This window comes from Sciurus vulgaris (genome assembly GCF_902686455.1).
Source record: "Sciurus vulgaris genome assembly, chromosome: 17".
In the NCBI taxonomy this organism is placed as follows: domain Eukaryota; kingdom Metazoa; phylum Chordata; class Mammalia; order Rodentia; family Sciuridae; genus Sciurus; species Sciurus vulgaris.
In genome coordinates this window covers 1,002,624-1,023,444 of record NC_136478.1, presented here as the reverse complement: position 1 = coordinate 1,023,444, position 20,821 = coordinate 1,002,624, and the positions used below count along the sequence as shown (strand labels likewise).

The window sequence follows — 20,821 nt, the reverse complement described above, 5'->3', positions numbered from 1 at the left end:
TCCTCCCCAGCAGCCTCCCCTTGGTTCAGGGTGGGAGAGGCAGGAGTGCCGTCTGGTCTGTTAGGGTGGTGGAAACATCTGGATTGTGAGCCAGCTGACAGCCAGCCTTGGGTGGGTCGGGGTCTGCGGCCTCTGGAAAGCGCCCCTCTCTGGCCACACAGGGGGTGGGTTCAGGAGAGACTGGAGGGTCAGGAAGTATCAGAGGGAGGGTCAGATGCACAGCAGCTCTGGGCTGGGGGACAAGGTCACTGCTGGCCCAGCCCAGGAAGAGGGGCAGTGTCCCCATCCTGTCCCCAGGAGCCCAATGCACAGGGGAGGCATCACTCTCAGAGGCTGACCTGAGCTGGTCACAAAACACCCTAGGTCCCAGCTCCACCATCCGAACAGAAGCTCTGATGCTACAGAAAAGTCCAAACTACCCTCCTCGGACCCACGGCTCAAGTGAAGGGGATGAGCATTTGCGAGGCAGGTCCACCTCACCATGTCTCTGGACTCTGCCCCGAGCCTCCTCTGCAGCCCACCTGAGGGTGGGCTCCAAGGTTGGCCCCTGGCTCAGCCACTGAGGGCTGTGTGGCCTTGGGTCCTTCCTAACACCTGAGGCCAGTGGCTCCAGCAGGCCCCTGCCAGCACCCAGCACCCACACAGTGGCCCTTCACCGACGGGTGCGGCCCAGGGCAGCATGAGCACCACTGGGCAGGCCTGTGGGCCGTGAGAGTTCAGCAAGGTGCTGTGGCTGCTCACTGCCCAGCCTCAGATGGGACCCGAACCGAGGGGCAGCTGGGCAGGGCTCCTGGCCGAGCTCTGAGACAAGGGCTTCTGGGCCTCAAGGGCTGGGGCTGAGGGTTGTTTCCCGAGGGGGCCAAGGGCCAGGGCTCTGGCTGTGCCTGGTCAGCAGGCCCTGGAGCTTCCGGCTCCCTCAGAAGCCTGGGGGATGGGTGCACTTTGTGTTCCTGAGGGTTGGTAGGCAGGGACCTGGGGTGGGGCCGTGGGGAGGGCAGGCCCCTGGCCAGCTGGCCCTCACAGCACTGAGAGCCCCATGTGCATGGGAAAGCTGAGGTCCAGGGTGCCCCTGGGGACAGTGCTGAGCGGGGCTGCCTGGCACCTGCTGGGGAACCCTGCTGGGCGTGCAGGGAGGATGCTGGCACTGACTAGGCTGGGGGCGGGCTGCAGGCCGGGTGGGCAGTGAGGACGCTGGACGCTCCTGCCTGTGCCTGGGGTAAATGGGGCAGGGATGCCGTGGGCCTCTGCTGCCAGCACTGAATCTGATGGAGCAGGCAGGCGCATGCGTCCCGGGACGCGGTGGTGGAGTCAGCAGCAAGGGGAGGCAGGGCGGGAGGGCCTCCAGGGATCCCCGTGACGGCCAGATGGGCCAGGCCCTGGTGCCAGCAGCCCACCTAGCCCAGCAGGGTGTGGGTGGCCAAGGAGGGAACGGATGTGGGTGTGACGGGGTCTCCCTGGAGAACACCGTGGGGACAGGCCAGGCTGGAGTGTGGCTCCCTGTCCCCACCGGCGGGGACCTCGGCCCAACACGCAGCAGTGCTGTGGCATGCCTCCTTCACAGGGCGCGGGGCATCCGAGGGAGCTGGACCCATCTCAGGGACGCAGCCCCATGGTACTGCTGCCCCATGAGGCCGAGGATGCCCCGCGGGAGGGAGTGCCCCGTCTTGCCCGCTCCCCAGGCTGAGGGCTCCCTTCCAGCCACAGAGGCCACGTGCAGAGCGCTGGGGCCCAGGTGGCCCAAGGTGTGGCCAGGTAGCTCCTCCAGCGAGGCCCGTGGCCCCCTGACACGGAGGGCTCAGCACAAAGGGCCACGCGCGGGAGCCTCTCGGAAGCCCCGTCGTGCAGGGGCTGCAGTGATCCTGGCCCAACTCTGCGGCCCTGCGCTGCTTCCCGGTCACACAGCTCACCTGCACCTTTTAAGACTAGCAGGCGTGACCCCGTGGGTCTGAGCTGGGCCCAAGCTGCCCCGTGCCCGTGGTGAGGCCCCAGTGCTGGTCTTGTGTGTCTGGCCATGATACCTTCTTTCCCTCTGATAGCTCTTCACCTGCCCAGCTGCCCAGCCACATGCCCCTGGCCATCCACCTGTCCACTGCTTCCCTGATCTCTATGTCCCACTTGCCCTGTTCCTGCACACTGGCCCTGCCCCAGGACCTCTGCCCCTGCTGCCCACTGGCCCCTCCCCATGGAAACATCCACCCTGGGGCCTTCTGGGGTGCTCCCCTGCTGCGCATCTGCAGGTTCTCTAGCCGCAGCTGACTGGGGTCCCCCCAGGTGCTGTGCTGGGGGCTGCTGCTTGCTCACGCTGTCCCTGGGCCTCACGGCACTGGGAACAGAGCAGGTGCCACAAGTGTTTGTGGGGAAACCTGAACCTTTGGCCAACAAGGACGCAGCCCAAGCGGGAGCTCTGTCTCCGAGTACTGGGTTTGGTGAATGACCAAACAGATCTGGCAACTAGTTTGCAGCCTTAACTGGTAGGAATCGGCACTGGCAGCACCGTCCCCCCAGGCCAGGCTGGAGGCTGGCAGGGCCGGCCTGGGCCTCGTGGGCCTCGGGCAGCAAGCGATGGGTCCACCTCACCTTCAGGAAGGGGATGACGAAGGGCCGCAGGGGGAAGTTGGTGGCCTCCTGGAGCTTGGAGTGAAACTCCTCGATGGTCAGCGTCGAGTTCTGAGGGAAGCCTCCCGTGAGCGCGGCCGCCTCCGCTGGCCGAGCCCCTCAGGAGAGCCCCAGGGCGAGCCCCGCCCCGCCCGCACTCACCACCAGCCCCAGCACCAGCGTGCGCACGCGGTCCCCGATCTCCGGAGAGATGTCGCTGCCGAACTGCTGCAGGGTGGTGAGGAAGCGCTTCAGCTTGCTGAGCTGGCGCGCCCCGCAGGCCGGGGGCAGACGCTGCGCGGGCAGTGCTGCTGTGCACGAGGCTGCCGGGCCATTGCTGAAGCCGCTGGGCGTGGACGGGGTGCCGTGGACGGCTGTGGGCGAGTGGCTGCTGCCGTTCATCACTGTGGGGGACGAGGGGGGTGAGCTGGGCAGCTGGTGACAGGCGGCAGCGATGGCAAGAGCAGCGGCGAGGTGGCAGGGCCCTGGCACACCGCTGTCCTGGCCTCACGGCCACAGGGGTTGCTCACAACCCTGGGCAGGGTGGACAGCAGCCCTGAGGCCAGGCCCCTCAGTCAGCAGGGACACCAGGCCCCATGGGCGGCTCAAGTCCTCACTGCCCAGGCCAAGCCTTCCCACCCTCGGGTCACTGGCCCATTCCTCCCCCGGACAGAGGGACTTGGAAAGGAGGAGCGGCTCCCCCCACCACCACCACCACCACAGCCCGAGTGGTGTCCCCACACTTGCTCCCAGGTGCCCTGGCCTTAACAGTGCCATGGCCCACTGCACCCCAGGACAGGCTGGTCACGCGCCTGGTTGAGCTGCAGGGCCGACACTGGTGGCCACTGAGACAGGTCTGCCTGTCTGACCTCGACATTGGGCTCTGGTGACCTGGGGCTGCTGCACCACGTCCCAGGGGCTGGTCATGCCCCTCACCTCCAGGCCTGTGTCCTATGCCCTGGGCTCAGGAGCTCACCAGGCCACAAGGTTAGGTCACAGGCACCCACGCACACACACCCAGGCACACATGCACACACCTAGGCACATGCACCCAGGTCAATGCACCCACACCACACACACCCAGGCACACGCACCCAGGCCACATGCCCAGGCCACACACACCCAGGCACCTGCACCCAGGCGCACACACACACATGCACCCACACCACACACATCCAAGCACACATACACACACACATACATGCACCACGCCACTCGCACCCAGGCACATGCACCCAGGCCACACACCAAGGCCACATGCACCCAGGCACACACACACACACACACAAGCCACATGCACCCAGGCGCGCGCGCGTGCGCGCGCGCACACACACACACACACACACACACACACACACACACACACACACAGGCTATATGCACCCAGGCGCATGCGCGCGCACACACACACACAAATGCACCCAGGCACAAATACACACAGCCCAGGTGCACCAAGGCTCACACACACAAATGTACCCAGGCCACATGCACCCAGGCACACACACACAGGCCACATTCACCCAGACACACACACACACACACACACACATCCAGGCCACATGCACTCAGGTGCACACACACATGCACCCATGCCACACACCCAGGCACACACACACAGGCCACATGCACCCAGGCACACACATACACACACACACATACGCACACACACCCAGGCACACACACACAGCCCCCCAGGCCACATGCACACACAAGGCACACTCACACACACATTCAGGCCACATGCACACACACAGGCACACATGCACACACCCAGGCATACACACACACACCCAGGCACACACACACCCAGGCCACATGAACACACCCAGGCACACACGCACACACCTAGGCACATTCACCCAGGTCAGTGCACCCACACCACACACACCCAGGCACCTACACACACACACACACACACACACAAATGCACCCAGGCACACACATACACAGGCCACATGCACCCAGGCACACTCACACACATGCACCCACACCACACACATCCAAGCAAATGCACCCAGGCACACACATACACAGGCCACATGCACCCAGGCACACTCACACACATGCACCCACACCACACACATCCAAGCACACATACACACACACACACACACACCATGCCACTTGCACTCAGGCACACGCTCCCAGGCCACACACCAAGGCCACATGCACCCAGGCACACACACACACCTAAGCCACATGCACCCAGGTGCGCGCACACACACACACACACAAATGCATCCAGGCACAAACACAGGCCAGGTGCACCAAGGCTCACACACACAAATGTACCCAGGCCACATATACCCAGGCACACACACCCAGGCCACATGCACCCAGGTGCACACATATACATGCACCCACGCCACACACACCCAGGCACACACACCCAGGTGCACACATACACATGTACCCCGCCACACACACCCAGGCACTCACACCCAGGCACACACACACAGCCAGGCACGTGTACTCACACACCCCAAGGCCACATGCACCCAGGCGCACACACACACACACACACACACACACACACACACACACACACATGCCCAGGCGCGCACACACACAACCAGGCCACATGCACCCAGGCACACACACACACACACACACACACCCAGGCCACATGCACCCAGGCACACACATACACCCAGGCACACACACACCCAGGCATGTCACATTCACAGCCAGGCACATGCACACACACACACCCAGACACATACGCACACCCAGGCACGTGCACACACACGCAGGCCACATGCACCCAGGCACACACACACACACACACAGGCATGCTCACACATACACCACACCACCTGCTGCTGACTCTGCTGTCACCCCAGGTCCCTGCCCACCTGGGCCAGGTTCCCTGCATGTGGCTGCTCTGAGGAAGCTGGTGCTCAGTTGTGCTGGGGCGAGGGCCGCTCAGGGCCACCTGCTCCCTCGGGGCCAAATTCTCCTGAGGCGCGGCCATCTCCTGCCACCTGTGCCCAGAACTGGTAGGGCCGGGTGTGTGGACGGAGAGCAGAAGGCCCTCTCTCAGGACAGGGACCCCCAGCTCAGTTGGGGCAGTGGCTCCTGCCGAGCCACCTGGTCACTTGAGTCTGCTTGTGGGGGCCTTGGTGTGTCTCCCTAGAAGATGCACCTGCCTTGCCCATCCTGACCTGGCCTGGTGACCTCTCGTGACCTCTGCCATTTTGTAGTTGTAGATGGACAGCATGCCTTTATTTTATCTGTTTATTTTTATGTGTGCTGAGGATCAAACCCAGTGCCTCACATGTGCTAGGCAAGCACTCTCACTGAGCCCGAGCCCAGCCCCAGCCCGACCTCTGCCATTTTGTTGGCTAGACGGGCAGGGCCTGCCTCTCCTTCCAGCCTCAGTTCCCCTGCGGCTGTGGCTCTCGCCGGGTCCAGTCCCTTCTCTGCCCACCCTGCCGTGCCCACACTCAGTCCCACCATGGCCCTCCCAGGCTGCAGTGGCTCCTGTGAGTTCCAGACTGGCCCCATACAGGCCTCTTATGCCAACCTTTTGTGTGGCGACTGGCTAAGTCTTGTCAGGCACTGCCAGGGGCTCGGCTGCAGAGGACCCTAGGGCCCCAGCCGGCCGGCTCCAATCCACGAGCCGGAGGACCCGCAGTGGCCCCTGTGCTGCCGCCCAGCCCATGGCAAGCACCGCTTTCCAGAGGGCTGGGTGGGCACAAGGCAGAGGGGGACCTCAGCCAGGGATGCTCCCTGGGCAAGGGCAGAGCCAGTGTGGCGGTCGCCTTGGGTCCAGGCCCTGGCTCTGCTGTCCCTCATCCTCAGGTCTCCCTCTGCAGGGGCTGCTGGATGGGAGGCCACAGAGGACCTCAGAGGACCTCAGAGGCCCCATGTCATGAGGACAAGCCTGCCCTGAAGGCTTCCCTGGTCAAGAGTGGAGTCTGGTATATGTGCCAGCCAGACCCAGGCCTGGCCTGGTCCTTCTCTCAGTGGCCTCCAGCAGCCCAGGGCCTGGCCTGGTCCTTCCCTCAGTGGCCTCCAGCAGCTGCAGGCACAGGGCGGCCCAAGTGCTATGGAGCAGTTGCCCCTCCCTGCCACTAGCTGTGCTGGGTGTTGAGAGGCTGCTTGCTGACCACTGCGCCCATGCCCCGGGCTGTGGGACCACTTGCCCGTGGAGAAGCAGGCGTGCTCGCGTGTCCGCCCTCCTGAGAGGCTCCTGCCCAGCATGCTGCCGCGGGGCTCTGGGTCCTCAGCACAGCTCTGAGCAGTCGACCCCTTGACCCGAGCTGGCTCGTGCAGGTGGGAACACTGGCTCAAAGGACCTGAGGAGCCCCTCCGGGCTCAGGATGGACAGGCTGGCTCTGCAGCAGCCCACATGGCAACGGTCAGCAAGGGGCATGTGCCAGAGCCTCCCTCTTGCTCTGGGTGGTCAGTGGCCACCAGACTCAGCTCATGCAGCCCCTGACCCCCACCCTCTTGCTATGCACTAATTTCCCTACCAGCAGGTGTGGCCGACCCCTGCAGATGCCAACACACACAGCCTGGTCATGACTGTGGACAGCCACTTGCCGCCACCCCAGCCAGGCAGGGGACACCCTGTCACCATGGACCTCACCATCACGGTGGGCTCATTTCTGGAGGCTGAGGGTCCTGGCGCCAGGTCTCTGGGGCTTCCAGCAGCTTCTGAGACTTGCCGCTGTCCAAGCTGCCTGGCCCTGCCTGCCAGCCCTGGCCTGGGCCCGTCCTCCCGGAGGCCTGCTTACCAGCCTTGCCTGGGTGCCTGGGTCCCCGTGGCCACTCGCCTCGCCTGTCCGGCTGTCCTCCCTCCCGCGGCTGTGGGGCAGTCTCGGCAACTTGCTAAAGAGACGCCGAAAATAGCCCAGCACAAGTGCTTTCGTTACCGCGACAGGTGTGTTACTAAGTTAGACCACACACGTGTCCCCGGCTGAGGTCTGGGGGCACATGCTGGCACCCCCATGCCTCCCGCCGCCGCGTGGCTGCAGCAGGGTCAGGCTGGGACGGAGGAACCCACAAACAGGCCCTCCTGCTACCCCTACTGGGGCTGCGACCGCTCTTGCAGCTGGGAGGCCATCGTCATCCATAGCAGGCGAGGGCGGCACGGTGACCGCAGGACCAGGACCACACACACAAACTTGGGTCTCCCCCGCACTTAGGCACCAGTGCACAGCAGAGGGCGGAAGCACCCTGCACCTGCAGGACAAGCACTCTGCTCCCAGCACCTCGGAGGTCACGTGGCCAGCACTCGGTGGCGTGACCCACAGTGAGGGCCACGCACAGGCCGTGGCTCACCAGGCCCTTCAGCCACAGGTCAAGAAGCCCTCCCTGCCTGAGGTGGCCCTGTAGGCAGGCTGGAGCCCGAGGACATGGCCGAGCCCCACTCGCAAGGTACCCGGGTCCCTCTGCACCCTGCAGCCCTCCGCATGCTGGGGCAAGAGGCCAGGGTGGCCGTGCCCTGCTGCGGGCACACGACTCCTGCCCTGCAGAGGCCCTGGCCTCTCTCTAAGGGTGCAGCGGGGTGGGCGGGGAGGCCGGACTGGGAGCCTGCGAGGCCTCTCGGAGACGCGGTTCTCGTTATTTTACTTACAGAGGCAGACCATGGACCACTTTAAGCAGCCATGAAAACGGCCGTGGGGCAGTGATGTCGCAGGCCCGTCCTCTCCATCTGTGAGCAAAGTAAGCAGAACACGCAGTCAGGAGGGGCTCGGCCGGCCCCCCGCCTGCCAGCGGTGTGGGGACTGAACTCTGCCGCCACCAGGTCTGAGCCACGGCATGGGCTCAGCGCCTCCGCAGGATGCGGAGTTGGCTGGGTGGCCTCAAGGGCCAGTCTGGCTGGACCTCCAGGACCTTCACAGCGTGGGCAGGACTCCTCCCTCTTAAAAATGCCTCTTCCCCTAAGGAGGCTGAAGAGACCACCCTGCTGTCCTCCAGGGACCTGGGCCCAGTAGAGTGTCGTCAGGGGTGAGTCTGAGAAAGGGAGCCCAGGCTGGGGCAGCCTGCGGGATAGGGCGCCCAGTGGGAGGGCAGGCGGACTGGTCTGTGCGTGGGCAGTGAGTGGCCAGAGCTGTAGGGGGACGCGGGAGCTCTGTGAGCAGGCAGGAGCCCCGGCCAAGGGTGCAAGGCAGGAGGAGCCGGGCCCACTCAGGCTGCTGCCCTGGGAAGGCACGGCCAGTCCCTGGCCAGGCTCCCGCCATCCCGTCCACCTGTCCACCCTCCCGGTCACGCTGTGGCTGTGACTCCGAGGCCGACTTGTGCCCAGGGTGCCACTGGGCCAGGAGAGCCACAGCCCTCAAGGTGGAGCCCAAGGTCAGTCTGCAGCCAGGGCAGAGGCCTCGCCAGGGCTGGCCGCCAGGTGCAGGGGCGCGGCTTGCCGCCGGCCGCCAGTCACGCAGGTTGGGGACAGACCTGTGGCCACCTCAGAGCAGGCCTGGGCCTCGGAGGGATGTTCCCACCAGCCCTCGGGGCGGATGCTGGGAGGGAAGGAGAGCTGCTGTCTGGGTGCTGCTCATAAATGGGCTGGGACCCCAGCCTGAAACAGGACCCTCCTGCGGGGCCCCAGGGGCCGGAAGGGCCCCCACACCTGCTCATCACCTCTGTTCACAGGCCTCGCAAAAGCAGCCCCGGGTCTCACCCAAGCGTGCGCCCCCGGACACCTGTGCACAGGCCAGCACTTTTGGACAGGAGCTTCCGCTCGGAGGGACAGCAGACCAGGGAGGCAGAGCCCGGGCCAGGATGGCATCGCCACTGGCGGCTCCTTCCTCCTGCTGGAACCTCAGGGGGCACACCACAGCCTGGGGCCTGGGGGCCACCGCCGCCCGCCAAGAGCAACCTCCTGCGCTAAGGGTGGCCACGTTCTCTGGTAACCTCAGCACAAGACCAGAGGCCTCCCCTGTCCACCCTGCAGACTAGCTTGGAGGCTGTTCGGCGGACAGACTGACATCCCAGAGGCCAGGACTGTTCCAGCAGAGGGTGGGGTGATTCCTGCCCCATCTCCATCCCTGTCAGGACCCTGAAGGCAGGGGGAGCAGGACCCCTCTGACAGCCCGGGGAGAGGGCGGGGGCTGAGATGCCCGCACCATGCGCCGGCACGCCCCAACGTCCCCAGGAGGCCACACTGGGAGCAGGCCATCAGCCACTCTGGGCTGGCCCAGAGCCCACATCCTGTGCATAGGGCCCAAGGCCCTCCATCACGTAGCCAGTGCCCAGCCCAGAGGGTAGGTCCTGGGAGGAAGGGGTCAGGCCAGACCCCGGCTCAGGCCCTGGGCAGAGCTGGGGGAGGAGGGGGCCTGAGGAGGAAGCGCTTGCTTCTTGGCCTGGTGGGGGCCAGGGGTTGCCAGCTGAGGACTGGGCTCCTCCTGGGGGGCCTCACAGGCTCAGAGTCGGGGAGCCCCAGGATGCCCCAGCCTCTGCATGCCAGGGAGGGTGGCGTGTGGGTCTTCTGGTCATGGGGCAGGGGATGCTGCCCCATGTGGGTCCATGCCTGGGTCTCCCTCCTCCCACCTGCTCAGGACCCCAGCGTCTCTGAGCCTCAGCTCCTGACGGGGCTGCAGAGACTCTGGACCTGAGCCCTGGCTCCTGCCCCTGGGCCCCAGAGCTACCCAGAGTGGCCAGGCGCTGGAGGCCTCTGCCCAGGGCTGCAGGCACAGTCCTGCCCAGCTGCCCTGCCGCTGGCCGTGGCTGAGGCCCGATCACTCCTGCTGCTGCCACCCTCACGCCCTGTGGAGCCTGGCGCCGAGCGTCTGCATGCCCTGTGTGGCGCTGGTGTCCCAGCAGCCTGCTGTGTGACCTTGGGGCTGTCCTTGTCCTCCTCTGAGCTCTGGGTGCTGGAGTGGTTGCCCTGGGCTTGGGGAGGGCATGCTGAGGCTCCGGGGGTGGTGGGAAGCAGGGGCACGGCAGCGGCTTTCATCTGGCCTGCTGTTGTGCTCTTAGTCCACTCACCAACTCCACCCTCTCAAGACCCCAGAGACAGGGCACGTGGCTGCCCTGCTCTATAGGTAGGAACCAGGCCAGAGAGGTCGTCACTTGCCCAAAGTCACACAGCTGGGATTGCAGCCTCCAAAGCTTAGGTGCCAGCTGTGGACCTCAAGGGCCCCAGCACGGGCCTCTATGTCTGGGGCCCAGCACAGAATGTCAAACACCTCTGCCCCCCACACCCTCCTGGGCTGTTGGAGAGGTTGGGGCTCTGGTTACTCACACGTGTGAGGCGTGAAGGAGGAGTTCCTGCTGGCACCCTGCGACGCAGCGGGTGGAGGGGGCGGCATGTTGGGGGGTGTGGACCGAGGTTGGGTCTTCACCTCCGCAGGGGAGTCGGGCATTGCTGCAGCCTTCTCCTTCCTGTCCGCTGGGCAGGAAGAAAAGAGACGCGAGTCAAGCTGGGCAGAAGGGTCTGACCAAGGCCCACGCAGCTGGGCTGGGGGCTGAGCAGCCTGGGCCGCTTGGGCTCCTGGCTCTACCCACTGCATGGAGGCCTCAGCTGCCCTCACAGGAGGCTGAGGTCCATCCTAGACACTGGGTGCAGAGCCGAGCCAGAGGGTGGGCCTGGATCAACCTGGCTCAGGCAGGCCAGCCACATGGAGCTGGGGTCCTACTGAGCATTGCCCTAGGCCCGTTTTCTGCAGACCAAGAAGTCGGTGGGCCCCCAAGGCAGGTCCAAGCTCGGCTTCCACCTGCATCCCCTGCAGGTGTGTCCAGATAGATGCCAGACTCCTCACCCCCATCTGTATCGGGGCCTGGGAATCTGCATTCCCAACAAGCCCTGGTGAGGCTGCTGGGCTCCCCACTGTCTGATGCTGAAAGGTCCCCCTGGGGCCTGGCCAGGGAGTATGGGTGTTGGTCCTTGGGTGGTGGGAACATCTCCTGCCCGGGGTGACCCTTAGGACCATCCTGACCAGAGGATGCACTGATCCCAGGCCTGGCCCAGAAATGTGTCATGTCACAGGCCAGTGGGCTGTAGCGCCTGGACTTGACTGGTGAGCCTGGGCATAAGTGGTCCCCATGGATGTGATGCTCCCTGAGGTCTGACAAGTTCTGCTCAGAGTGAGTACATGGGGAGAGGCCAGAAAGAAGATGAAGGTCAGGGTGGACCAAGGGCGAGGTGGCCCTGACCCTCTGATGTGCCCCAGAGCAGGATACTAAAGGCACAGCACCTGGCACCGGGGCCAAGGAGGCCAGGCTGGATCACGTTCGGGCATCTGGGCAGATGGGCATGAGCCTCCAGCCTCCTGTGCCTTGCCAAGGCCAGCAGTGCCAGGCAGACAGGAGAGGCCTGGAGCCGCAGCTCAGACTTGGTGGCCAAGCTCCGGGCCAGCCAGGTGGACGTCCTCTTCCCGCCTCGCACCTCCTGCTAACACCTGCAGGGGTCTCCTGCAGGGGGCCCCAGGCCTGCTGCCTTAGGTCACGGTCCTTGAGACTGTCACCCTCGGTACAGCCGCCCTATCTCCAACCAGGGACACAGACCCACGTGGGGGTGGGGCCACCTGCCTCTACGGATAGTGACTTAAACGACATCGCCATCGGAGTGCCCAACGCCACACGGACTGCACCTTGCCGCCCCTTGCTTTACAGATGCTGGGGACGTCTCCAGAACCCCACAGCTGGCAGGGTTCCACTGGGAGGCCGGGGCGGGAGCAGCCGGCGAAGAGCGGCCACCCAGGCCACACGGCACCTGCTGTCCCTCAGCTGCAGCCTCTGGCCTCCCTCCTGCTGGGAGCCCTCCCCTCCCCCACACCCGCCTGTCCTGAGGCTGATGGCCGGGCACACGTGTGGTCGCAGCTGTGGGGACCCATCAACACCACGCCTGGCTGCAGGGCCAGCAGCCAGTCCCTGGTGACAACCAAAGAAGGTGAATGTGGCTGACTGCCCGAGGGGAGCAAGCCGTCCTCACTGGCCTTCCCACGACCAGGCTGCCCTTGGCCAGCAGGCGTCGGGTAGGGCCTGGGCCAAGTGCTTCAAATGCCAGGCCGGCCCTGGGCCACAGGCCAGGGACACTGGGGACACTGCTGTTTGGGGTCCCCAGGTCCTTCACGGAGGCGGCTGCACTTGAGCCTGAGAACTGAACACAACAGAAGCAAACAAGAACAACCTGGCCAGTGCAGGAGGGGGGAGTCCGGCTGTGGCGCCGGGCGCTGGATGTAGCCTCTGTGCAGCACTGTGCTGCCAGTGGACAGGCTGATCAGGAGGTTGCAGTGCCAGGGCCCAGGCGCCACGTCACACGGGATCGCCACCTACATCACTTGACCATCGCTTCCCGACCGCACCCATGTGCCCGTGATGTTCCAGACACTGAAGCTGGGACACATGGTGCCCGCTGGTGCCCGTGACCAGCAGGGGCTTAAGGTCATCCTCTGGGCAGAAGAGGAGGGCAGCGGGCCAAGGCCGTCCAGGCACTCGGCAGACTTGCACACCTTGCAGGCAGGCACCAGCCTTTGGTCCACTTGGTCCTCGTGAGAACCCTGCGAGGTTGATGCTCAGTCCATCTTACAGGGAGCCAGGCACAGAGAGGGGAGGTGCCTTGCCTAAGGTCACACAGTGAGTAGATGGGTGCTGGGGATTCTCCAGGATCTCTCGGCCCCTGGTATCTCTGAATCGCCTTCTCTTTAGGGCTCGAGGACCTGCAAAGAAGTAGCCCCTCTGGGATTTAAATTGGGGGTAGAATTGAGGCTGGGGAGGCAGGAAGTCCACGGCCAACCTCCCAGGTCCAGCCTGCCCTGGGTCGTGGTCAGGGGGAGGCTGTGTACAGTGGAGGGGCTGTGAGTCTGATGTCCCTGCTGCTTGGCCTGCCTCCAGCCTCAGCTCCCTGTCCAGGATGGGTGATGGGTACTCCGTCAGGCAGCTGGGGGCCAGAGGCGACATCCTCACACCCTGCTGGCACGGAGTGGCACTGGGCAGGGGCTTGCGAGCCCTCACAGCCCTGCTCTGGGGGCTGGCTGCCCCAGGTACAGACCCCCGCCTGAGAGAGAAGTGGCGAGGAGAAGAGAGGGGCTGGGAGATCAAGGGGTGGCTCACAACCTGGGGCATGTCCTCCGGACCAGCAGGATGGCCAGGACCCTGTGTGGAAGGAGGGGCAGGTGTGCTGAGCAGGCGGCTGCAGGAGCGCAGGGCCCTCCTGCTCAGGCCCAGCAGGGCCTCTGCTGAAGGGGGCTTCGCCCCGCTCTGCTGCCACGGGCTGGCCTCCTTGCTCAGTGCAGAGGGCGAACGCCAGCCAGGAACCTCCTCGGGGTCTGAGCTCGGGCTGAGCTCCCAGCCACAAGCTCCTGGGCCTGTCCTGGTCAGTTCTTGCAGAACATGGCCCCATGCAGGACGATTTCACCCAGCACACTCTTGCTTGGGGTCTCCCCCTGCGCTGACCCCCAGGAAGGCAAGGGCTTGGGATGGAGCTCACCAACAGCAGCCCCCAGAGGAGGGGCCTCTGGAGAGTTTTCCATGGGGACCCCTAACCTAGGGTCTGGAGGGAGAGAGAGGGGTGCAGGTAGGATGGAGCAGTGGTCAGTGAGGAAGGTGGGCTGAAAGTTGGCCTCTGTCAGGATCCCTGGACACTGGCCCTGGGCAACCTGAGTCCATGGGCCTCTCTGAACCCCCTTCCTTGCTTCACAGGGGTGGTGGCGGGTCCAAGAAGATGGAGACAGACCCCTGTACACAATGGCATCCCCCAGCCCTGTGCCCCAGGCGCGGGAGTCCCCAGCAGAGGCTGGCTGAGGTGTGTCCTTCCTGTGCACTGGGTTCCTGCCCTGCTCCCAACCTGGAGACCCACTGTGGGGCACAGATGACCTCGCTGCCCCACAGTGGCCAGTGTGTAGCCTGACAGTAGCTCTCAGGTTCCACTGAGCAGCCAGGTGCAGGGAGCTGTGGGGATGGCTCCAGCCCTCCAACAGGCTGCCGGGTGCGTAGCCCTGCAAGGGCCAGACACCTGGCTGTCAGTGCTGCCCTTCTGCCCCCAGGCCCCTCCGGGCTCACCTGCACCCTTGGCCATGCAGGCTTCCTGGGCCTGCCCAGGGGCGCGGCCATTCCACCGAGGGAACCAAGGCCCGGAAGTGATTTCCCAGAGCCAGTCAGCCTGAGAGGGGCTGAGTTGGGCTGGACCCTGTCCACTTGGCGGGAGCCACAGTCCTCTCTGCGCCCACCTGCCCAGGCCCCGTTTTCTGGATTCCAGATCTGGGGACCCTGGAAGCCCTGCTCCAGTGGATTAGGTTTTGGGAGGTCTCAGGGGGCCTAGGCAGCTGGCGGATGGTTTTAGCTTAACTTTTCCCTGTGAGGCCAGCACACCACAGCACAAGCTGAACACAGCCAAGGGCTGCCACACCGTCTTGCTGAGGCTCCCGGACATGGCAGGGAGGAAGGACCCAACCCCAAGTGCAGCCCTGGCCTGAGCCACCTGTGGCCAGTTCAGCAGGAGGAGCAGGGCTTCCATGGTGCAGCTGGGTGAAAACCAGGCACAAGAAGCATGGGCAGCTGAGGTCTGCCAGCAGTCTGTCCCCATGACCGGTGACACCTGGTCCTGCTCCTCCTGCCCCTTCCAGACCAGCTCAGGCCCCAACCCCTCCTGGCAGAATAGCACTGGGGTTCTCCTGATAGGGTTGGTGGAGGAGGCTCTGGGGGTGCCTGGTGCCTCGCCCTGCGGTCCTGGCTCAGAGGCAGGTCGATGGAGTCAAGGGGCCTGTGGCGACAGGCAGCCCACCAAGCACAGCACCAACACACAGAGAGCAGCACTTCCCGGGCCAGGGCCAGGTGATCCTCCTGGAGCCTGCCCACAGCCCCCAGAGTAGAAATAGCTCCACCCCATCGCACGGGTGGGGAAACCAAGGCACAGGCCTGCAGGGACCTGCCCAGCTAGTGAGGAGAGCCCCATCCTGATCCTGCAGCCCAGCCTCTTCTTGCCAGCCTCAGAGAACACGTGAAAATGGCCCCTGCCTGGGAATCAGAGGACTGGGCACTGTTCTCTGCCATCTACCCTCCCCCAGGAGTCTCTGGCCCTCCCCTGCTCTGTGATGCTTCTCCCAGCGTGGACAGGCATCTACCCACTGCCCCCCAGGGCCGGGGCTGTCACCCCACCCTGCATCCCAGGAGCCTCTCACAGGGCTGAGTGGAGACTCAGGGCGCACTGGGCATCCCCAATGACACAGACACCTAAAGGCCCCCACAAGCACACAGGGGCCCTCTGAGACGTCCTGGGGACATGAGGACAACTGCTGGGTGGGCTCTTCCCCCTCCTGCCCCAGTTGCAAGCTTCCCGGAGTTCCCACCCTGGAGAAAATTCCCAGAGTCCGAGACCACTCCCAGGGCCCAGGAGACCCTGTGTCTCCCAGACGGCTATTCCAGGCCCTCGCTCAGCGTCACTGAGCAGCCACAGAGGAAGGGGTCTGAAGGCCAGGCGGGGCCGGTGGGAAAGAGCATGGAATGCACTGGAACAAGTCACTCCATCCATCACTGTCCCCATCTGCCTGCGGTTCCCAGCCTGCCCTGCCCAGCTGGGAACTGGCCACAGTCCAGCGCTCCAGGCCCGGGCTTCCAGAACCCTCCTGGGAGGGGTCCCTGGTTTCTGCGGGCGCCTGTTTTGCTGGCTACGCTCCCTCCAGTCCTGCCATGGCCTCTGCGGAAGGTGAGCCTGGTGCTCCCCTGGGGGAGCTGCCTGCAGCAGACCCTGGGGAGAGGCTTGGCGCAGGGAGGACCCAGCAACTGTGGTCAGCTACGGCGAGAGTCCCTGCCTCAGTGCATTTCAACCCCACCGCGGGCCTGAGGCACGCGGGGCGGCGAGGCTGGCCTGGTCTGGAGTCCACTCTGTGGGACCTGGATGCTCTCCTGCAACCCCGCCCCAGTCCTTCCTGGCTGACCAAAGGCCCCTGGAGGTCTGCAAGACCCCCAGGTGTCTCCTCCTACCAGTGCAGCTGACCCCTCACGTCCTGTGATGACCAAGCACCCAACTGCTGAAGGCCCAGGTGGGCAGCCTCAGTGTCCACGTCTGTGAACTGGGACAAGGTGTGACAGCAGGATGCACTGTCACTGGAGCCCCTGGCAACACACGGTGTGAGGACCACGGAGACCACCCTCTCGGGGGCTATCTTCTCTAACTCATGCAGATGAGCCAACAGCAGACAGGCCAGGACTGCTACTGCCCCTTTGCCCCCTGGGGGCTGCCCAGGGCACCTGAGGGCACAGCACTGCAGCTGAGGGCTCAGCTGGGTGGCAGGCCATGGGTAAACCCCACGCCTGGCCGTCTTAGGAGCCAGAGGGTGGATCACCCCTACAGGATGACCCCCAGCAGGCCACGAAGGCAGCCCTGCTGCATGGCCAGAGCTCCCTCTGCCCTTGCCTCCATGACCCTCCAGCCCTCCCTGGAGAGCCTGCAGCCTCCTCTGCCAGCCCCAGCACTGTGCCTGGAGCTTGTCCCTCCTGACCAGCTCCAGGACAGCCACATCTGTCTGCGTCCGCCATAGCCGCGTCACCGACACAGGTGCCAGGTACACAGGGGGTGCTCAGCAAATGCTTGTTGAGGGAGGACCCCAGGAACCTAGGGAGCCGGTTTCTCGACGAGGGCACTGTCCCAGCCTCCCCAGCTCTGGGCATCTGTCAGAGCCATCATGGTCTGGAAGACGGGGCAGAGCTGGGAGCTGCCTGGTGTCAGGTGGCCCACTCAGCACCTGGGAGCCCTGAGGCGAGCCCTGCAGAGGCCTCAGACGCTCCCCAAGCAGGGCAGGGACACAGCCCACGCCAGGTGCAGGACCCTGAGCAGGACCACCTGGTGGTCCTGCTGCCATGACCCTAGAAGATCCTCCACACGCTGCTTCACAGAGGGGCGTGGCGTGCAAGGAAGCACTGGCCTCCCCGCAGGGCCTCCAGGACCCCAAGTCCCCTGCAGCTTCCTACCCCTGAGTTCGGGCCAGACTCCCCTGGGCAGCGCTGGGGCTCCGGCAGGTCCTGGTCTCCGGGTACTTGCGGGCACAGTGCTCTGGGCTCCTGTGCTGCCTGGACACCAGTCACCACCCCAGGGACCGTCCTTCTGCTCCCCAGAGGCTCCCAGCAGCGGGGGGTGCTGTCCCGGTGGGAAAGATGGGGAACCTGAGGGCGGGAGGTTAGATGGCCTGTCAGAGACCGCGGCTCTGCAAGGCCTCCCAGCTCCCCTCCTGACGCCCGAGCCAGGCGCTGGAGGGTCCCTGCCTGCTCTTCCCTCTCCTTCCTTCACCTCCACAGAAAGCAGTGCTCACCCCTCCAGTCCCAAAGCCCCCTAACTACCAGCAGCCTGACACCAGCCACACCGGACACCAAGGCCAGGGCCGACCCTCCGCCCCAGCACAGAGCCAGCCCAGCCGTCTGAGGGACCTGGAGCCACACACGGCAAGGCCCCACGCTTCAGGGAGTCCTGCAGAACCTGTCCGGCAGTGTTTTAGGGCAGTGTTTGTTAGGAACCCTGTGGTGATGCCCCTGGGGGACACGTGTGCACCTCTGAGGCCACTGACGAGCAGGCTGGCCGCCGCCTTGGCACAGGCGAGGAGGATGCATGGCCAGCCACAGCAGGGCTACCTGAGAGACACAGAGGCCTTGCTTTCAGTCCCTCCCTGCCTTCCCTCTGCAGGGACCAGCCTCGCAGGAGCTTCCCTCCGGGAACCTGAGGCCTGGAGTCCTGGGGTCACATGTAAGCCACGGCCATCTCTCCACCACACAGACTCAGGGCGCCGATGCTCTGGACCCTCCCGGTTCCAAGGTGCGGTACCAACAGGGAAGGGGCAGGTGCTGGCCTCCAGGAGGGCCTCTTCTCCAGGGGTCTGTGCTGGATGGGGCTGGGCTCCCCAGCAGAGGGCAAGTAGGGGCACTTGGGCTTCCTCTCCAGCAAGCCCAGGACACGGGTGACCCCCGGGTTGACCCGCAGGCCGAGCTCCTCCCAGCCCTGCCTGCAAAGCCAGGGTCAGAGGGGAGGGCTGGCCTTTGATCCGCAGGCTTGGCAGGCGGGGCGGGTGCAGCCAGAGTGCGGCTGGAGCTGGGGCAGCTTGCACATCTGGTTTCCATTCAGGCCTCCGCGCCAATGCATAAGGAATAACATAAAAATAAAGGATTAGCATTTTCTCCTCCATTGGTCGGCAGGCCCGCCCGCCCCCGCAGGCTCTCCGGATTCCTCCCGCCCAGCCCTTCCCTGTCCTCGGAGGCCTGACCCAGGACCTACCATTCCTGTCCGTTAACTCACTGCCTGCCACCAAGCCTGCCCTATAGCCCAGCACTGGCCACTCAGCACCCAGGGACCCCACAGTCACCGCCTGGGTGATGATGAAGGTCACAGGATGCCCTGGCAACGGTGCTGGCTCCCACGTGGGTGGTGTGAACCAGGGCTTGAGGCCTCGAGTCACCCGCCTGCAAAATGGGCTCCTTCCTGGGGGGTGAACTGGGCAGTGAACTCGGCATCGGGTGAGCCCACGACCCTCCATGTCCTGCACGGGCTGAGGGGTCCACCCTCTGTGCCTGAACGCCGGGGCGGCAGGGAAGAGCTTCTCGGGACCGGGCCCTCGAGGAGCACCAGGCTTTCCTGAGGCCTGCCCTGGGCTGCGGTCTCAGCCTGGGCTGGGCAGGGCCAGGCCGACCCCACAGCACCCACCGCCTGCCCTGGAGCTAGGCATGTGGCAGCAGCCTCAGCGAGGCCTGTCCTTAGTGCGCCTGGCACTGGGGCCTGGTGGGCTGTCCTTGCTGAGGACCATAAGGGCCCGAGCACTGGCCCTGGACCCTGCCTGGCTTACCCCCTGCAAAGTGCGGGGTGCTGGAGCCCCGTGTGCAGGTGGAGATCCAAGGCTCAGCCACTTGGCCTGGGCACTCAGCCCACATACCAGACCCCACATATGGCCAGTTCCGTGCGGGACAAGCTCAGAGCCTGGCCAGGGAGAGCCCAGGGCTGTGGCCTGGAGGGGGCGCCACTTCAGTGCCAGCTGACAGTGGCCGGCAGCACAAGCGGTGCCCAGGAGGACCTCAGGGTCAGAGGCAGTGGGTCAGCCCAGGAGCAGAGGCCTGGAGGGTGATGTATGGTGAAACTGCACCCAACACAAACCCACCACACGACCCGTCCAGTCCAGGGCCCTGTGGAAGGGGGGGGGGTGCCCACCTCTGCCCTTAGGCTGCTCCCCTGGGCTGGCTCTCAGACCCCAGAGAGACCCTGTCCAGATAGACCTGGCCTCTCCTCCCTCTGGACACCATGCCCATGGTGATGTGTCTGAGGTTCGAGCCACATCTGAACTCTTGCTTCCTGTGATGAACCTGTGTTCACCAAAGAAACTTGGAAGAGGGGATCACACTAACACACTTGTAAAAGGGCCCAGCAGGTGACAGAGGGACACAGGGCCTCCTTCCATGCCTCCTGGCTCCATCCTGGCCAGCTGCACTGGCCACCCTTGGGTCCTACTACCCAGTGCTGCCCCAGGGCCTTTGCGTCTGCAGGAACACCTCTCCTCACCTTTTAGGACTGCTCACCCAGCACCACTGCAGCACCCATTCCACTCTCTTCTGAGGACTGCTCAGTACCTAAGTCATACTGCCAGGGTCCTCGTGTTTACCGCCTGCTTCCTAGAGGGTAGGGCCTGGCGCTTGGTACTCACAGGAGGCTGCTGACTGGCCTCAAGCCCCATTTGCTTCTGCTCTGCCCTGGGCTTGTTCATGAGCTCAGCTTGCCTGGGAACCTGCCCCTTTGCTGTGGAGCCCGTCCTATAGGATGTGGAGAGCAGACACGCCTGCAGGTGTGTCTGCAGACCCTGGAGCTGCTGTGAGCCTGGGCCAGGTGGACCCCTGCTGGCTTTGGCTGCTGCAGACCCCACCCCATGAGGGGCACCTTGCACTGGCCCTGTCTGAACCAGGCTGTGCAAACACTGAAGCCCTTCCCACCCGGGACGGAGGCGGCTCCCCAGACTGGCCTTGGCCGAAGGCATGCAGTGCAGCCACGTGACCGTCGGGCCCTCAGCCCCTCACTCCTGGGGGAGTCTCGGTGAGCAGGCTCAGGCCAGCCCGAGGAGCCTGGTCGCATGGACAGCCAGCCCTCAGCAGAGCTGCCCACTGCACCCATGGGCTAGCCCTGCTGAGGCAGAGAGACTGCCCCACTGAGCCTGCCTCTGCTGCCCACCTGCCCAGCTCAGGCGTCCGGGGCACACCCAGCACTCGCAGGCGTCTCTGGGACGCGGAATTCGGAGAGCTGGGAGGGAGGCCACGCTGGGGATCTACAGAGGCAGAGGGCGGGTTGGGGTCTGTGCACCTCGCCCGCAGGCCCAGG

At 64.9% G+C, this 20,821-nt stretch overlaps 1 protein-coding gene across 13 annotated transcripts in view; it reads right to left on the bottom strand.

The window, feature by feature from the left end:
• The window catches only part of CBFA2T3 (CBFA2/RUNX1 partner transcriptional co-repressor 3), a 69,119-nt gene that overhangs the window by 8,413 nt on the left and 39,885 nt on the right, over positions 1 to 20,821 (bottom strand). For 5 of the 13 annotated variants that reach the window (XM_079119197.1, XM_079119198.1, XM_079119194.1 and 2 more), the window contains exons 2-5: positions 10,787 to 10,926; positions 8,180 to 8,257; positions 2,758 to 2,999; positions 2,578 to 2,667 (exon numbers count right to left, since the gene is read on the bottom strand). In XM_079119197.1, coding sequence (XP_078975323.1) covers positions 2,578 to 2,667; positions 2,758 to 2,999; positions 8,180 to 8,257; positions 10,787 to 10,926 — 550 coding nt within the window. The other 8 variants (XM_079119196.1, XM_079119191.1, XM_079119199.1 and 5 more) reach the window with 5 other exon arrangements.